Source organism: Megalobrama amblycephala, linkage group LG5 (assembly GCF_018812025.1).
Source record: "Megalobrama amblycephala isolate DHTTF-2021 linkage group LG5, ASM1881202v1, whole genome shotgun sequence".
Lineage (NCBI taxonomy): Eukaryota > Metazoa > Chordata > Actinopteri > Cypriniformes > Xenocyprididae > Megalobrama > Megalobrama amblycephala.
Window position 1 is genome coordinate 30737729 of NC_063048.1, and position 15339 is coordinate 30753067.

Genomic DNA, 15339 nt, shown 5'->3' on the forward strand with positions numbered 1-15339 from the left:
TGAGTGAGGTTTCTCACATTGTATAGTAATTCAGAAAGCTGAGGCTTGATGGTTAAGAAATCTACTGAAAATTGGGTATGAGTGAGCTTTTGTCTCTCTGGAAGTGCAATACAGAGCTTCACTGTTTAACTTGAGCTTAAAATTAACTTTGCTAAATTTTGTTGCCATAAGTGAACAATTTAATTGTGCGCTACTGCTTTACAGTCTACCTTTTGAAAACCATCCAAATCCTCTTTTGCACTGAAGCAGAAAAGCGAAAGATTTTGGCCATCAGTCATGAAGCTCAATGTACTCCACTTCTAAATGAATGGTTTATTTCAAAGGTGTTTGTTCAACACAGAAATATGCCTATAATTGGGTACAAAACCCTAATAATGGTTACTAGATCTTGGCTGTGACTAGACTTTTGCATTAAATTCTTGTAAATTAAAGCTTTACTTCCTGGGTTTGCATAGTTTGAACAGCAAAAAGGAAAAATAAGCTGAGTAGTTGCCAATTCAGATGATTGTTTCTGGATTCCACAATTTAGTGGAGACTCTGAGAAATATCTGTACAGTTCAGTGGTTTTACAATAAACTTGGTACAATGATGCTAATTAACACATGCTTTTGGACTTTCAAAACGTTTAGTATCCAGAAATAAATTATGCGTCAGTCACAGTACTGTATATGCAGCAGGTGAGTGGTTTCCAATGTATGGCTGTTTTGTATCCATTTGAGAGATGTGTCTTTAATAATAAAAAAGGTCTCTAAAGTTGCACTTCATGCTTAATTTGGGATTACATCTCTGGTTGCTCCTGATGGACTGGCACTTTCTTCTGTTCCTGATGATCATCTTGCAGCTGGTCATGCTGTTCTTCAAACTTTTCAGGTATCTCATTCTCATGTTCAGACTCCTGGTTGACCTCTACATCTTGCTGGTGAGTTTCAGAATCTCCATCCTCTGATGTATGTGTTTGCTCTTGTTTTAAGGCTTCGTCGGCTGGTGGATCAGGGGGAACAATGTTGTTTTCTTGCTGATGGTCAGTCGTGGATGATGATAACAGCTCTGAAGGAGCGAGTAGTCCATCCTGGTTCAGATCTTGAGCTTGTAGCATGAAGTCCACCAAAGACACAACCTAAAATGTAAACGAGTTCAAGTTGTAAAAACTCAAGAGATTATTTTGAATGTTCTGACAAAACTAAACAGCACTCACAGAATCTGTTGACTTTGGCATGATTTCATGATAAGTCAGGAAATCTGTCAGAAGTTGCATCAGTTCAAGGCCATCCATCTGCCCACTTCTATCATAGTCATACAAGGAGAAAAGGAAGAACACTTCTGCGACAAGAAGAGAACAAATCACAAGCTTATAAAAACTTAAGATGTGTCTCTTATGTGAAACCTACTGTATGTGTGTATGTACAGTGTATATATACAGTATAAACACATAATTAGAAACAATCTCTATTAATAATATTTATTTTATATATACATTTCATGGCAAGGCACAAAATACTAGGTAGTAACTGATTACATGAAATCTGGATTACATAATCAGATTCTAAAAATTGAGTACTTGCAATTAGATTATATTACATTTTAAAATACTCGTAATCAGACTACATTTAATTTTTTTTGATTAGATGATTAAATGTTATCACAATCGTAGTAGATTATTCATAATTCATTGATTCTACCTACTATAAGATAAATCTTTTTGAGTAATTGTTTTATTTTGATTGTTTTATTTTAAAATAATTCAATTTAATTTAATTTAAAATTATGTTTAATAGCTTTTTATTAAACTCATGAACCCCAGTCTGGAAAACGCTGACAATGTAATATTTAATGCACTTCATGTTTTTGATAAAGAATGGAATATTTTTTCTTTCTCTTTGTATTTTTACATCAGTATGGTACAGGATTATCCTATTCAAATCAATGTTATAAACGTGTTGGGTCAAAAGTAATCAAAAAGTAGTCTGATTATATTAGCTTAAAGATGCAGTGTGTAAATTTTCACGGCATCTAGTGGTGAGGTTGTGAATTGCAATATAGAGAAGCTACAGTGGCCAACACAGGACAAATATGTCTTCGTCTGAGACAGAAGAGAGTAGCCAATCAAGCAAACGTGCTCTGTAGAGCAGTTTGTCAGTTTAGGGATATTGTAAAAACATACTGGCCCAAAATGGTGACTAAACATGTAAGGGGACCCGCGGTGTACGTAGATAGAATTGTCTCATTCTAAGGTAATAAAAACATAACGGTTCATTATGTATGGTCTTTATACACCACTGAAAACATAGTTATGTATAATATATTATATTGCATTCTGTCAATAGATCCTCCTAAAATGCACACATTGCACCTTTAAATGTGTAATGTAATGGATTACGTTACTAACTACAATTTTTGTCATGTAATTTGGAATCGGTAACTGATTACAATTTGTAAGTAATCTACACAACAAAGAGTATGCAAAATAGAAATAGTTCCAAAGTCCACAGAATTGTTTTGCATCTCTGAGCAACATTTCCTGAATGAATCAGCCATTTGAATGAATCGGTTGAATCTCAATGATTCGCTCATTAACAGTGATTCGCGGACACCTACTGGCGGGTTTAATTTCACATTTAAAGTGTCTTCATTTTTTAAAATAATTTCAAATAACAGTATTTAACGTTTTATATTTTCAACATTAAAAACATTTTTATGCATCTGTAACTGCCCTTGACTGATTAACTTTAATAAAGCTTAATCTATTCTATAGTTCTAAAGTTATACATTAGATTACAATTTCTGTACCTGAAAATTTCCTCTTTAAACCTACATGAAAAGCTTGAAAAGCACCATTTATTTCATTTATATGTTTGTTCTTTTGTATTTATTTGCGCTATTACTCGTAATTTGATTATTTGTTACTATTTTATTACTTACTGTTTATTTGTCTAAGAATATTTAAAATATAAGTCAATCTAGTAGCTTTTGGTGTCATAACCCTATTTATTGAAGTTAAATGTAACAAAGATGACAAAAACAATAACTATGCTTATTTTATAGACCCATTTTCTTGTCTTTTATTAATTTTTTGTTGTGGGGCCAGTGAAAATTTTGGATAAAATCCTTAGCGTCAAGCCCTGTAATGGATTACGTTACTAGCTACAATTTTTGTCATGTAATTTGGAATCGGTAACTGAGTACAATTTGTAAGTAATCTACACAACAAAGAGCATGCAGAATAGAAAAGCACAAAAGAGTAGTGGAAATAAAAGCATGTTAATAATGAAATATTAACCTTGTTCCCTGGTGTTCATCTCTGGACTGGTCTGTCCTTCCTTCAGGCTGCTCTTAATGTAGCTTTGCAGAAGCCTGTCATACAGAATCAAAGATTATTGGCCACTTCATGATTACAGTATTTATATAGGAAAATGAGCACAGATGTGAATTCATACAGTATTTTTCCATGTTGAGACATTTTATAATTTATAGATGCACTGTATAGAAAACTGCATAACTTCACTAAAATATGTTCTGACATTTTTAAAATAAGCTAGAAAGCACAACAAACACCTTTTTTAGCTATAGCTTGTTCAGCATGTCAGTGTCAGCTGTGGAAATTTCAGCATTATCTCTCATGTGAAAATGGACTCTGAACCTTGGGGCAACTGTACTACCTTGTTTGATCAGGTGGTTTTAAAGACAGTAAAGCAAGATCAGAGAGACGTATTCAAAAAAGGAATAACCTGCGGTTTTCTTCGCTGGACCCAAAAGGATTAGGAAGGTCTGGTGCAAGGATGTCGTCGCTAGGAAAACAGAACAACAACATCAGAAGAAAAATTGTTTTTTTTTTCAGTGTTAAGAAAAAATTTACATTAATGCCAAATCTTAGTGCAAGATACTGATTCTTGAATTATTTTACAGTTGGATAACTATCTATCTGTACTAATCAAAATGATGCATCTGCTCTACACATTATTTATATAAAATGATTCATTTGATTTGTCTGACATTATTTATTGTTACATTTACATAGAATATTTGATTTAGCATTTTACTTTGACATTTTTTTCAATATATAATGATAATAACAATGCTAATAATACTCATTTTTAAGTACAAATTGTATGTCTATTTTTTTTCTATAACATCTAAATGAGCAAATTGTACCATTTAAAGTGTTTCACATTACAATCGCCTACATATTTGATAACATCACCATGCTGTACAGGCTAGTGTAAGAGTGTGTGAGTGGTAGGGGTGTACTGCAGTATAGTGTAGTACAGTAAAGTATACTAGCATAGCGTTATTGCGGCCTACCTGAGTGTTTTCTGGGCTTGTGGAGCACACAGACTCAGTGAAGGGAGGATGAACAGGAACAGAAGCCGTGTTGTGATCATATTAACTGCTCCACCGGATCGCTCTGGCACACCTGTCACCAAAACAAGTCCAGATGGTCAAAGAAGCGATTCATGAATCATTAGAGAATCAAATACGCCCTTTACAGGAACCGATCACTCAAGAATGATACAGCAAATACCAAATGTAGTGTTTGAATCAAACACCATATGATTCTTTCGGAGATGACAGTTGACCAAACACCCTACACTGCGACAATGAAGTGTTCTTCTTCTCTTTTAGTTGCATTGTGATGTTAATGCATGCTCGTATAAAGATTTAATGACTACCAAAGCGAATAGTAAGGATGTAACAGAAAAGCTAGAGGTGAAATGCGACTGTACCTCTCGCGGCAGCGGTTAGCGGTCGCTCCATGATGAAACCCAGCCCGGCTGATGAGAGCAGCACAGCCCCGTATGTTTGCATCAGTGACGGGCTACACGTGGATTCCGTGGACGTGTCGTTGCCCGGATAAAATCAGCAGCTCCTCCTCGAGCTCTCCACATTCCGCCTTCCACCGTTTTCCATCATCGCCACGTAGAGTCGCTGACACTGCATTTACAGCTCCGCACGCACCGCCTCTTATGTGCAGTATCTTATCCGTTCCTGTTAGTAAATGATTCGTGTAGTTAAGGGCTATTCTTATATTAGCTTTGTGACAATATAAAGTACATCAGCAGTAAGGGTCTGATTTATTTCTTGCCTTTTAAGTGTGTAATGCTTGAATGTTTCATACAGTCCTGCAGCTCACATGCCCACTGCTTTATTAAAAATCAACAATTTTTTATCTGTATATCGCATCCACTAACACATATTCACACCGGTATGTGATGTGGGCCGTAGAAGCGGTGCAGTGGTACTGCAGGGTCAAATAATCACGTCCAGCTCCTCCTCTCCAGACGTCTGATGGGGTGAAGGGATATAGTTGTGGGTAGGGCTAGGGTGTGGTCGGATAATCTAGCTCCACCCATTAGCCCCAACTTACATTCGCTCCACGCCCAGAAAGGAGGAGCTACACGTAAGCCCCGCCCACTTGCTCTATCAGACAACATTCCTTCAGTTCCCAAGTTTTGCACAATTTGGCCACAAGGTGGCATGCAACTACAACGGTACTGTCTCAGTGAAACTCACTCACCAATACATATTAATAATAATAATAATCAAACTAATAATGGAAATTACTGTAAGAAACTGTAATAAAAATATGGTGATAGGTTAAATGAGTAAATGGTATATAAATGAGATGTTTTACACAGTTTTGCCACATGATGGTATTCCTACCGTTTTAAATGCTATGACAAGACTACAATGAAAGTTAGTTTTCTCTTTGGTGAAACATAGGCGGAGTTTTTTGTTTTTTTAATAGACCCACAACTAAAGGAGAGGGGGCTCTAACTCTGACGCTTCCACTATCAACATATACGCAACTCAGAAAAGAGGCGGCTTCCTCTGCATTAAAGGGTTATTTCACCCCAAAATGAAAATAATGTCATTAATTACTCACCCTCATGTTGTTCTACACCCATAAGGCCTTCGTTCATCTTCGGAACACATATTAAGATATTTTTGATAAAATCCGATGGCTCAGGGAGGCCTCCATTGACAGCAATGGTACTTCCTCTCTCAAGATCTGTAAAGGTACTAAAGACATATTTAAATCAGTTCATGTGAGTTCAGTTGTTCTACCTTAATATTATAAAGTGATGATAATATTTTTTGTGCCCCAAAATAACGACTTTTTAACCATATCTAGTGATGGCTGATTTCAAAACACTGCTTCTTGAAGCTTCGGAGCTTTACGAATCAAATCAGTGGATCGGAGCGCCAAAGTCACGTGAGTTTGGTGGTTTGATACGTGATCCGAATCACTGATTCGACTCAAAAGATTCATAACGCTCTGAAGCAGTGTTTTGAAATCGGCCATCACTCGATATTGATAAAAAGCCGTTTTTGTTTTTCTTTGCCGCACAAAAAATATTCTCGTCACTTTATAGGCTAATATTAAGATAGAACCACTGAACTCACATGAACTGATTTAAATATGTTTTTAGTACCTTTATGGATCTTGAGAGAGGAGTTACCATTGCTGTCTATGCACGCCTCACTGAGCCACCGGATTTCATCAACAATATCTTAATTTGTGTTCTGAAGATTAACGAAGGTCTTATGGGTGTGGAACGACATGACGGTGAGTAATAAATGACATTATTTTCAATGTATTTTTTATCTAATCATTATGCAGGTGAGATGTTATTCCTGCTTTGCCATTAGGTGCCATCTTAACATACTGTGCATCATTAATCAACAATCAAATGTCAATTTTTGTTTATAACAATCTTATAGAAACAATAATTTCCTATGCAAATTGGAGCACAAGCCTTTAAAAATTATCCTCTTATGCATCCACTAAGAAAAAACACTTCTCAAGTCCCTCGGGGCTTTTAGTCCAAAGGTGTGCTCATTTGGAGTAAAAATATCATCTTTTCTTCTATTTTTACCCAAAACGGGGCAATGTGAGCATTATGGAGTGCTAAAAACTCTCAAGTAATGTGTGTCCCAGTCATACTGGTAACTGGAGGTGCCATCGCACAAGTCACTTTATGAGGTTGCAATGGACAAAGGCATCCAGCTACCACTGTGGCTAAATATTTGTAAACAGAAACATTTTGACTAATGAAACATGGAAATAAACTCACGATTGCGACAATGCATGTTTTGTGATTTTCAAGCCATCTCTGGTATTTTCATAGGAATGTTAAGTAGCCTATATTTATAACGCAGTGCTAATCGATATAGCCTACCACAGTAAACTATAAAATAAGCCACAATAAGGCCACAGACAGAAGTTCAACACTCGACTGATGTTATGTCTGTTTGGGTCAAAAACATGGCATTGATCTCATAAAATTGTCGTGTTTTGACGCTATGCTAAGCTGACATGCTGCAGCGGCCGCTAGAAGCTCTGGTTCCTATAGAAACAGTCAGATGCGAGCCTCCGAAATGAGACAAAAGAGACGCACGTTTAGGATTGCGCATGTGCATTAGCTTGATCCATCCTGAAAACTACAGTTTTTTGTCATGATTCGAGCGTTTAGAAACAACATTTATGAGACATTTCATTGGTGATTTCAAATATGAAATGTAATCGAAAGCTTGGCAAATAGCTTTGGAGAATTTGATGTTTCCCCATTCAAAGTGATAGGAGCTGCACTGAGAGGTGTTTCATAGATGGCTGCCGAGTGAAATGACTTATCTTAAAGGTGCACTAGAATTAAAAATTGAATTTACCTTGGCATAGTTGAATAACAAGAGTTCAGTACATGGAAATGACATACAGTGAGTCTCAAACTCCATTGTTTCCTCCTTCTTATATAAATCTAATTTGTTTAAAAGACCTCCGAAGAACAGGCGAATCTCAACATAACACCGACTGTTACGTAACAGTCGGGATCATTAATATGTACGCCCCCAATATTTGCATATGCCGGCTCATGTTCAAGGCATTACACAAGGGCAGCCAGTATTAACGCCTGGATCTGTGCACAGCTGAATCATCAGACTAGGTAAGCAAGCAAGATCAATAGCGAAAAATGGCAGATGGAGCAATAATAACTGACATGATCCATGATATCATGATATTTTTAGTAATATTTATAAATTGTCTTTCTAAATGTTTCGTTAGCATGTTGCTAATGTACTGTTAAATGTGGTTAAAGTTACCATTGTTTCTTACTGTATTCACAGAGACAAGAGCCGTCGCTATTTTCATTTTTAAACACTTGCAGTCTGTATAATTCATAAACACAACTTCATTCTTTATAAATCTCTCCAACAGTGTGTAATGTTAGCTTTAGCCACGGAGCACCATCAAACTCATTCAGAATAAAATGTAAACATCCAAATAAATACTATACTTATGCGATTAGACATGCTGCATGACAAACACATTGTAAAGATCCATTTTGAGGGTTATATTAGCTGTGTGAACTTTGTTTATGCTGTTTAAGGCAGTCGCAAGCTCCAGGGGTAGGGGGCTCAAGAATTTAAAGGGGCCGCGCAGCCTGAATCGGCGCATATTTAATGATGCCCCAAAATAGGCAGTTAAAAAATGAATAAAAAAATCTATGGGGTATTTTGAGCTGAAACTTCACAGACACATTCAGGGGACACCTTAGACTTATATTACATCTTTTGAAAACATGTTCTACAGCACCTTTAGAGGGACTTTGTTACAATGCTGTGGTTATTTCAGCAAACATTTGCTTTGTACATTCAGTTTAACAGCATTTAGATAAAGAGGGCAAACTTTATCATTCAGCTGAACTGTGCACATCCATTTTAGAAATGTATGCTCTTGCTCCATCCTTGCACAGGTATTGTTACGACCCATTTCAAGGGCGGCCAAAATAACAGTCAGAAGCATAGCTTACTTACATTCAATGAAAATATCTAAACATTAGCCATACTGATTTATTAAGTGGCAGTGAGCGGCAAAGCATGGTCAAAGTCGTTCAACCCTTTATCGCTGGGGCATCGCATCGCCCCAGTAGTTTGAAAAGTCCTGGGTCAAAAGCCAGCTCGCCCACATTGCTCCGGCGGCCCTGGGCCTAAGATGTGTTTTTACTCTTTGTATAACAGTCGTTCATTATACATTTTAAGTAGTAAAACTATATGTTAGATATGTAGCCAACATAGACATTTAGAGGGACAATTCTCCCCAAAAATTAGAAATGGCCAAATTGTCCCTCAATATTTGATATGATGCTGCTCTGTTGCATTCCATTACACGCAGCTCTGTTTGTAATTTGGAGGACAAAAAGTTTTAATAGATTTTAGGTTGCTCTGTGTCAATAGTCTAACAGCGCTCGTCAATATCAAAATGAGTGAGATGACCAATCAATTCAAAGAAGGCGGGTCTTGCTGTTTACAGAAGACGAGTATGAATTCCAGCGCAACGCTTTAGTTTCACCTCTGAAAGAGTGCATGGAAAGTAACAGCTAAACATTAACTGTTTTACGAGAGGAATGCTGAACGACCGACACTAATATCCAGGGATGCAAACAACTCAACTTTTAAAAATTAATTTAATACAGCTGCTGTATATGAATGATTAACAAAATATTGGTACACTAATAGGCCTACATACTTTTATATAGGCTATGTGGTGAAAGTTTAGTTTTTCGCTTTGGTGTTTTTTTCCTTAACACATTTCATTACTTTATGTAAATGAAATCAAAGGGTGCAGAGGTGCAGACATGGTCACATTGTGAATCTATCTATGCCTGTCTGTCTGTCTCTATCTCTATCTGTTCATCTGTCCCAGACTTTCTTTGTCTTTTAGCAAGAAAGGCTGAAAAAGAAATCAATCTGCTGCAGGTCATGGATTTCCTTTCTTCATCAATTGGACTGAGAGAGCCATGATGTGTCTGAGCCAGCAAACTACAGTTTCCTTCAAATGATTACCTTGGTTTGTAGACACACACACACACAACAATCGTAAAAGTCCACTTAGAGTTAGTGAAGTAATCGATTCACTTGTTGTTGATCAACTAAAAAAATCAAAGTAAAAAATCAATACCTGCCTTCCCCGCAGTCATTCATACTGTAAGGTAAATCTAATGTTGATTGAATATTTCTTCACATTGTATATCATCTGCCTGGTTCATCATTGATCTCTGTAGAGGACAGGGTCATCGCGAGTGTGTGCCCTGTCGGAAGCACATGTAGGTAAAGCCATCATTTGTATTGCATCCAAGATGTTTCGAATCTATCATGTCTTCATGGTAGCAAGTCTGTAATATGTAGCAATAATGTACATATCTCAATCTATAGCTGCTCCATTTTTAGATAAGGTTGTTTTTCACTGGTTTGATAAGATAGTTATAGTTACATGCATTGATCAGCTTTCCTCTTAGCCGTATGTAAATCTCACAAGTGTGTGTTGTGTGGACGGTGATCGATTTCATAACAGCTGCTCCTGTTTCATGTATTTCTTTCTGTACCATCTGTTCTCTCCCACTGCCAGATCAGCCAAAATGCCATTGTGTCTTTTCACAAACATTACAAACAATTTTATGCTAATCCTGCTAATCCAGTGCTATAGCAACCAAGCTTTCCCTTTATAGTTATATTCTATTTGTTTAACCAATGGCTGAAATGTATCAGGTCAAAAGTCAATGCTAACATTGCTGATGTAGTGTCTAAGAAACGTATTTATGCCACACAGCTGCATATCTCAAGAACATATGTCAACGGCTGCTGTACTTTATATGAACAGTAATTTGAAAATGTTTGCAAATTTAAAGAACAATCTTATAGTTGAGATTAACCAAAAAATACTTGATTTTTGTAAAGCCTTATACGATGCGACAAACAATGACAAATTAAATACAGTTTATCAAGGAATTATTACTTAACGTAAAGGGTCAAACTAAGTAGTCTATATCTGGAGAAAGGTTAGCCTTCTCATTCATCTCAGTGACACTTGTGTGGCTTGTGCAGGACCCCACAGAAGTGTGTGATGGGAAATCATCTTTATTAATGGGACTTAGTGCTGCTGCCTGGTTATTTTGAGTCACTCACCTGAGCTGTAAATGCCATGTGACTGATTAATCTATGTAACAAATCTCTACAGCAGACAGGGGAAACATGAGCCTATTTTACACCATTTCATACAAATGTATGAAAGTGTTACTTTAAAATACTGTTATACAGTGTTGGTGAAAGTTACTTTTAAAAGTAATGCATTAAAACAGGGGTTCCCAACCGCATTCCTGGAGGCCCCCCAACACTGCATGTTTTCCATGTCTTCTTAATCAAACACTCCTGATTCAGATCATCAGCTCATTAGTAGGTATTCCAAGACCTGGGCTGCGTTCCACTCCACTTTTAGAAACGCACTCGCAAACTTCCCTAAGCACTTCCCCTCAGGGGAATCTCTGCCGCCATTTAGAAGTGCGTTCCAATTTGTGAAGTGGACGAGGGAAGTTTATATGGACAGACCCTCGCTCCCTTGATTTTGACTGAGGGAACGAGTCTACATCATATGTACACTTCAGGCAGCTCCATATACCACAATGCAACACGAATGCTACATTAAACAGTTTCGTAAGGGAAAAAAATGTAAATAAATCAAATCCATTGCGGATTCCAAGTGATCAAGGGCTTATGATGTTCCAATACAGCCCATTGCACGTGCCAGTCAGTTGCGTCATACCCGCGTTACCCTCGGTTTCCGGTTTTATTTTGTAGAAACCATGGAAACACCAAAGACGCTTTAATATATTACATTTTAATAGACAAGGGAAAAACTGTTTTGTTATAATTATAGACAGAAAACTAATTATTGTTATATAGCTCAACACGTTTAGTCTTGTTTAAATCTAATTTTTTTTGTGAGTACCATGCTTTACCATGCCTGTGGAAGAAATTTTGAGTTTCTGTATAATTTCCATATGATTTTACTTATATGCTTATGGTTAAATAATTTTGTTTTTCTCAGAAGTGCATTCTTTGGGTGACAGGTGGAAAAACACTGAAGTGGTAAACATGTTCCTAATATGGTAAAAGGACAGAGGCTTCAGCCTTGGAGGTTAGAGATATAAAAGTGAGGGGAAGCTTTCATTCTTTGTCTTACACTCTGCAGCTACTTGTGTTTCTGTATGACTGTCTGACCTTTCTTGCGAGAAATAAAACCTTTAAAAGACATTTGGACGAGTTTGTCTCTTATGCAGTAAGTCAGTTTTTATTTTGCCAAGTAGCTAACATAGCATAATCAGATGCAGATTTATTTTTAGTTACAGTAATACAGAATTTTCTCCATCCTACAATATGTTTTAAAATGAATTGCATGCCATTTATCAACACAAGCCATCCAGCATTTAATATGATATTCTAAAATCGATATATCTTACTGCAGTGTGCAACAAGTGTCTCACAGCAGCCGCCAAGCGAACGCACAGAGTAACGTTATAACATCATTTTCAACACACTCAAATGTATGATAAACAGAGCTGCGTTACCTCATACTCATGACCGGAAAAGCGGAAGCAGCGCCGGCGACTGTGTCAAAATAAAAGTCCCGCTGCTTGTGAGGCGTGTGTTGATCAATCGCTCCAGTGGCCTCGTTCAGCTCCCACAACACTCGGTCCTGCTCTGCTTCATACTACAGTAACGTTAATAATCGCATCCATGAACATGATTTCTTCCCGATTATTTATCCTATCCCGATTATTTTCCATCGGCTGTGAGGTGAAGACCACATGTCCCAAGATTCCACGCTCAAACTTGCCGTCATCAAGCTACGCCTTTGTTTTGAATAGGCCTCTAGCGACCTCTAGCGGACAGAAAATTCTACACCTTTAAGCTAACAACAAAAGAGAAAGAGAAAATCACTCTAAATATTCACTGTGCTAGTAAATTAAATTTAAAATATGATAGAGCTGTGAAAGAAACAGTAGCTCCTACATTTTAACAGGCATCATTATGAAAATAACTGAAGGAAATAGTGCTAAAAAAATAAAAGTATCGGTATCTGGCTCATTCTGGAAAAAGTGGTATCGGTGTATCCCTAGTTTTTAGTTTATTGTGGGCAGCTTTGCTTAATAATTTGAAGTTATAAGAGGTTAGATGTGTTGTTTGAAGAGTACCACAAGCTTGCAGCAAGATTACAAGCAACTAAAACAGTCCTCAACATGTGCTTAAATCATATTTAATCAAAAGTATTTTATCTGAACAGTCTCTTTAATATGCTAGATGATGATACTGAATCAGGCAATATATAAAAAATATAGTATTCATGCAATTTGATGCTAAATTAATGGCCACAATAAGATATGCAGATATGTTTTTAAAAGCCTGTGCAGAGAGGAGCAATAATGCACTTCTTGTCTCTATCAGCAGAAAGGAAATGAGTGCCAATGATAAGTAGAGCATGATAAAGATGATGAGGATATTCTCACTGTTCTGACTGGTGTGAACAGACCTTCTATACACTATGCATGAGCTGCTCTTTTCTCTCACCGATCCCAGCAGCACAAACAGAACCCGTCAGAAAGTACTGCTGGACTGGGACATGTCAGTGTTATTTGAGGTCAGCTGGGTTACATTCATACATACGTCTTTTAAAAAAAGTAGCCATAATGCTAAATAGGCACACAATTTAAAAACACAATGACTGCAAATTAAAACAATATTTAACAACAGTATAATTAATAATCAGGAAGTTATCAGAATCTACTATTTTATTCACATTGATGAATGTTTTGATTACTAGAGATGATTAGCTTAAAGAGATAGTTCACCCAAAAATGAAAATTACCCCATGATTTACTCACCTTCAAGCCATCCAAGGTGTATATGACTGTCTTCTTTCAGACGAATACAATCGGAGAAATATTTAAAATAAAAAAATTCTGGCTCTTCTAAGCTTTATAATGGCAGTGAATGGGGGGCACGATTTTGAATCTAAAAGAAGTGCATCCATCGTAAAAGTAATCCATGCTGCTCTAGGGGGTTAATAAAGGCCTTCTTAAACAAAGTGATGGTGTTTGTAAGAAAAATATCCATATTTAAAACTTTACAATCTAAAATAACTAACTTCTGGCAGACGACTGTAAGCATACTGCGCAAGTCGACTTGCACCACAAGAGTAACCTCTGACGTGATGTAAGACGTAGGATGTAGGAGTTGCGTAAGCTTAGACGACTCTCACGATTTAAACAAATAGGGCTGTTCAACCAACTTTAAAATTTAGACTTCTAATTCGTGACCGGTGTTTTGCTTTGCTCTCTCCTCTGTGCTTCCACATTCATCATGCATTGGGTCAGGGGTTACTCTTCCACCGCTAATCGATATGTAAAGCCGTGTGCTCGAAGCTAGTTAAATAGTTTTAATATGGATATATATAAAATTTTTTACAAAAAATCATAGCTTCACTTCAAAAGATCTTTATTAACCCCCAGAGCCATGTGGAGCACTTTTATGATTAATGCATGGATTTTTTTATTTTTTTTGCTTCAAAATCAGGCCCCCCATTCACTACCATAATAAAGCTTGGAAGAGCAAGGATATTTTTAAATATGTCTCTTATTGTGTTCGTCTGATTGAAGATGAGAAGTGAGTAAATCATTGGATAATTTTAATTTTTGGGTGAACTGTCCCTTTAAGACTTTCTCAGTCAACCAGCCTCCACTGAAAGACTTTGTCAATTAGTTTAACCAGCTAAGATTTTCCTGGTTAACATTATGGCTATGCTGCTCAAATAGCACCTAACCAACATGAACCTGGCGATTCGTTTTTATCCAAACTGTTCTTTTTAGCTTATTTTAACAAATGTTCATGTCATTAAAACAGCAGAATTTAATTTTCATGAAAAAAAAAAAAAAAGTAGTATTAAATAGTATGAAATAATACTATTAAATATTTTTATTTTCAATAAAATAACACATTATTTATTTATTTTAATTATGTAAAAGGGAAAAAAAGGTCTACTATCAGGTCTATTATCACAATGGCTTTCCTCTCTGTTTACATGAAGCAGTGTGTGAATGTTTGCTTTATCCCCAGACATCACCTTTGGGAAAGTGAGCTGTGAGTTTGTGTGAGGATGTGTCGTTTGGCTGTCACTCAAACTCTGGATTAACTGACAGCGGAGGTTTGCTTCATCATGGGAAGCTACTGTACAGGCTGTCTGCCTCAATGGGCCATTCAGCTCCCTTGAGAACCAAACGCCTAACGATCAGATCGACGGGGCACTAGTGGGAATTGCTGGAACTCAGCATTCTCTGGGCTCTCATTAAGGGAACCACTCATGAATAGAGGAAAAAAGTAATATTGGATTTTGTGTGTGTGTTATTGATCAAAACTGTATGTGTAAAGGATTTCTGAATGTTATTAGATTATAATATTGCTGAAGTCAGATGATATGTAACTAATAATGTTAGTTAAGTCAAAAGCTACAAT

General features: G+C 36.7%; 1 protein-coding gene across 1 annotated transcript; it reads right to left on the reverse strand.

Annotated features, from left to right (window-relative positions):
• Nucleotides 1–292: 292 nt before the first annotated feature.
• cgref1 (cell growth regulator with EF-hand domain 1) lies at nucleotides 293–4973 on the reverse strand. The gene is made up of 6 exons (XM_048191810.1): nucleotides 4722–4973; nucleotides 4300–4411; nucleotides 3726–3785; nucleotides 3278–3351; nucleotides 1196–1320; nucleotides 293–1117 (listed from the first exon to the last, which is right to left on the reverse strand). The coding sequence occupies exons 1-6, from the start codon at nucleotides 4801–4803 to the stop codon at nucleotides 779–781; spliced, it is 792 nt and encodes a 263-aa protein (XP_048047767.1). The 5' UTR covers nucleotides 4804–4973; the 3' UTR covers nucleotides 293–778.
• Nucleotides 4974–15339: the final 10366 nt, after the last annotated feature.

Bases quoted from the DNA above. Each gene is read 5' to 3' on its own strand.
- cgref1 (XM_048191810.1), bottom strand. From the start codon at position 4,803: ATGCAAACATACGGGGCTGTGCTGCTCTCATCAGCCGGGCTGGGTTTC. The intron at 4,412-4,721 runs GTACAGTCGCAT...TTTTGGTGACAG, and splicing joins GCTAACCGCTGCCGCGAGAG to GTGTGCCAGAGCGATCCGGT. The intron at 1,321-3,277 runs GTTAATATTTCA...TTCTTGTCGCAG, and splicing joins GATGAACACCAGGGAACAAG to AAGTGTTCTTCCTTTTCTCC.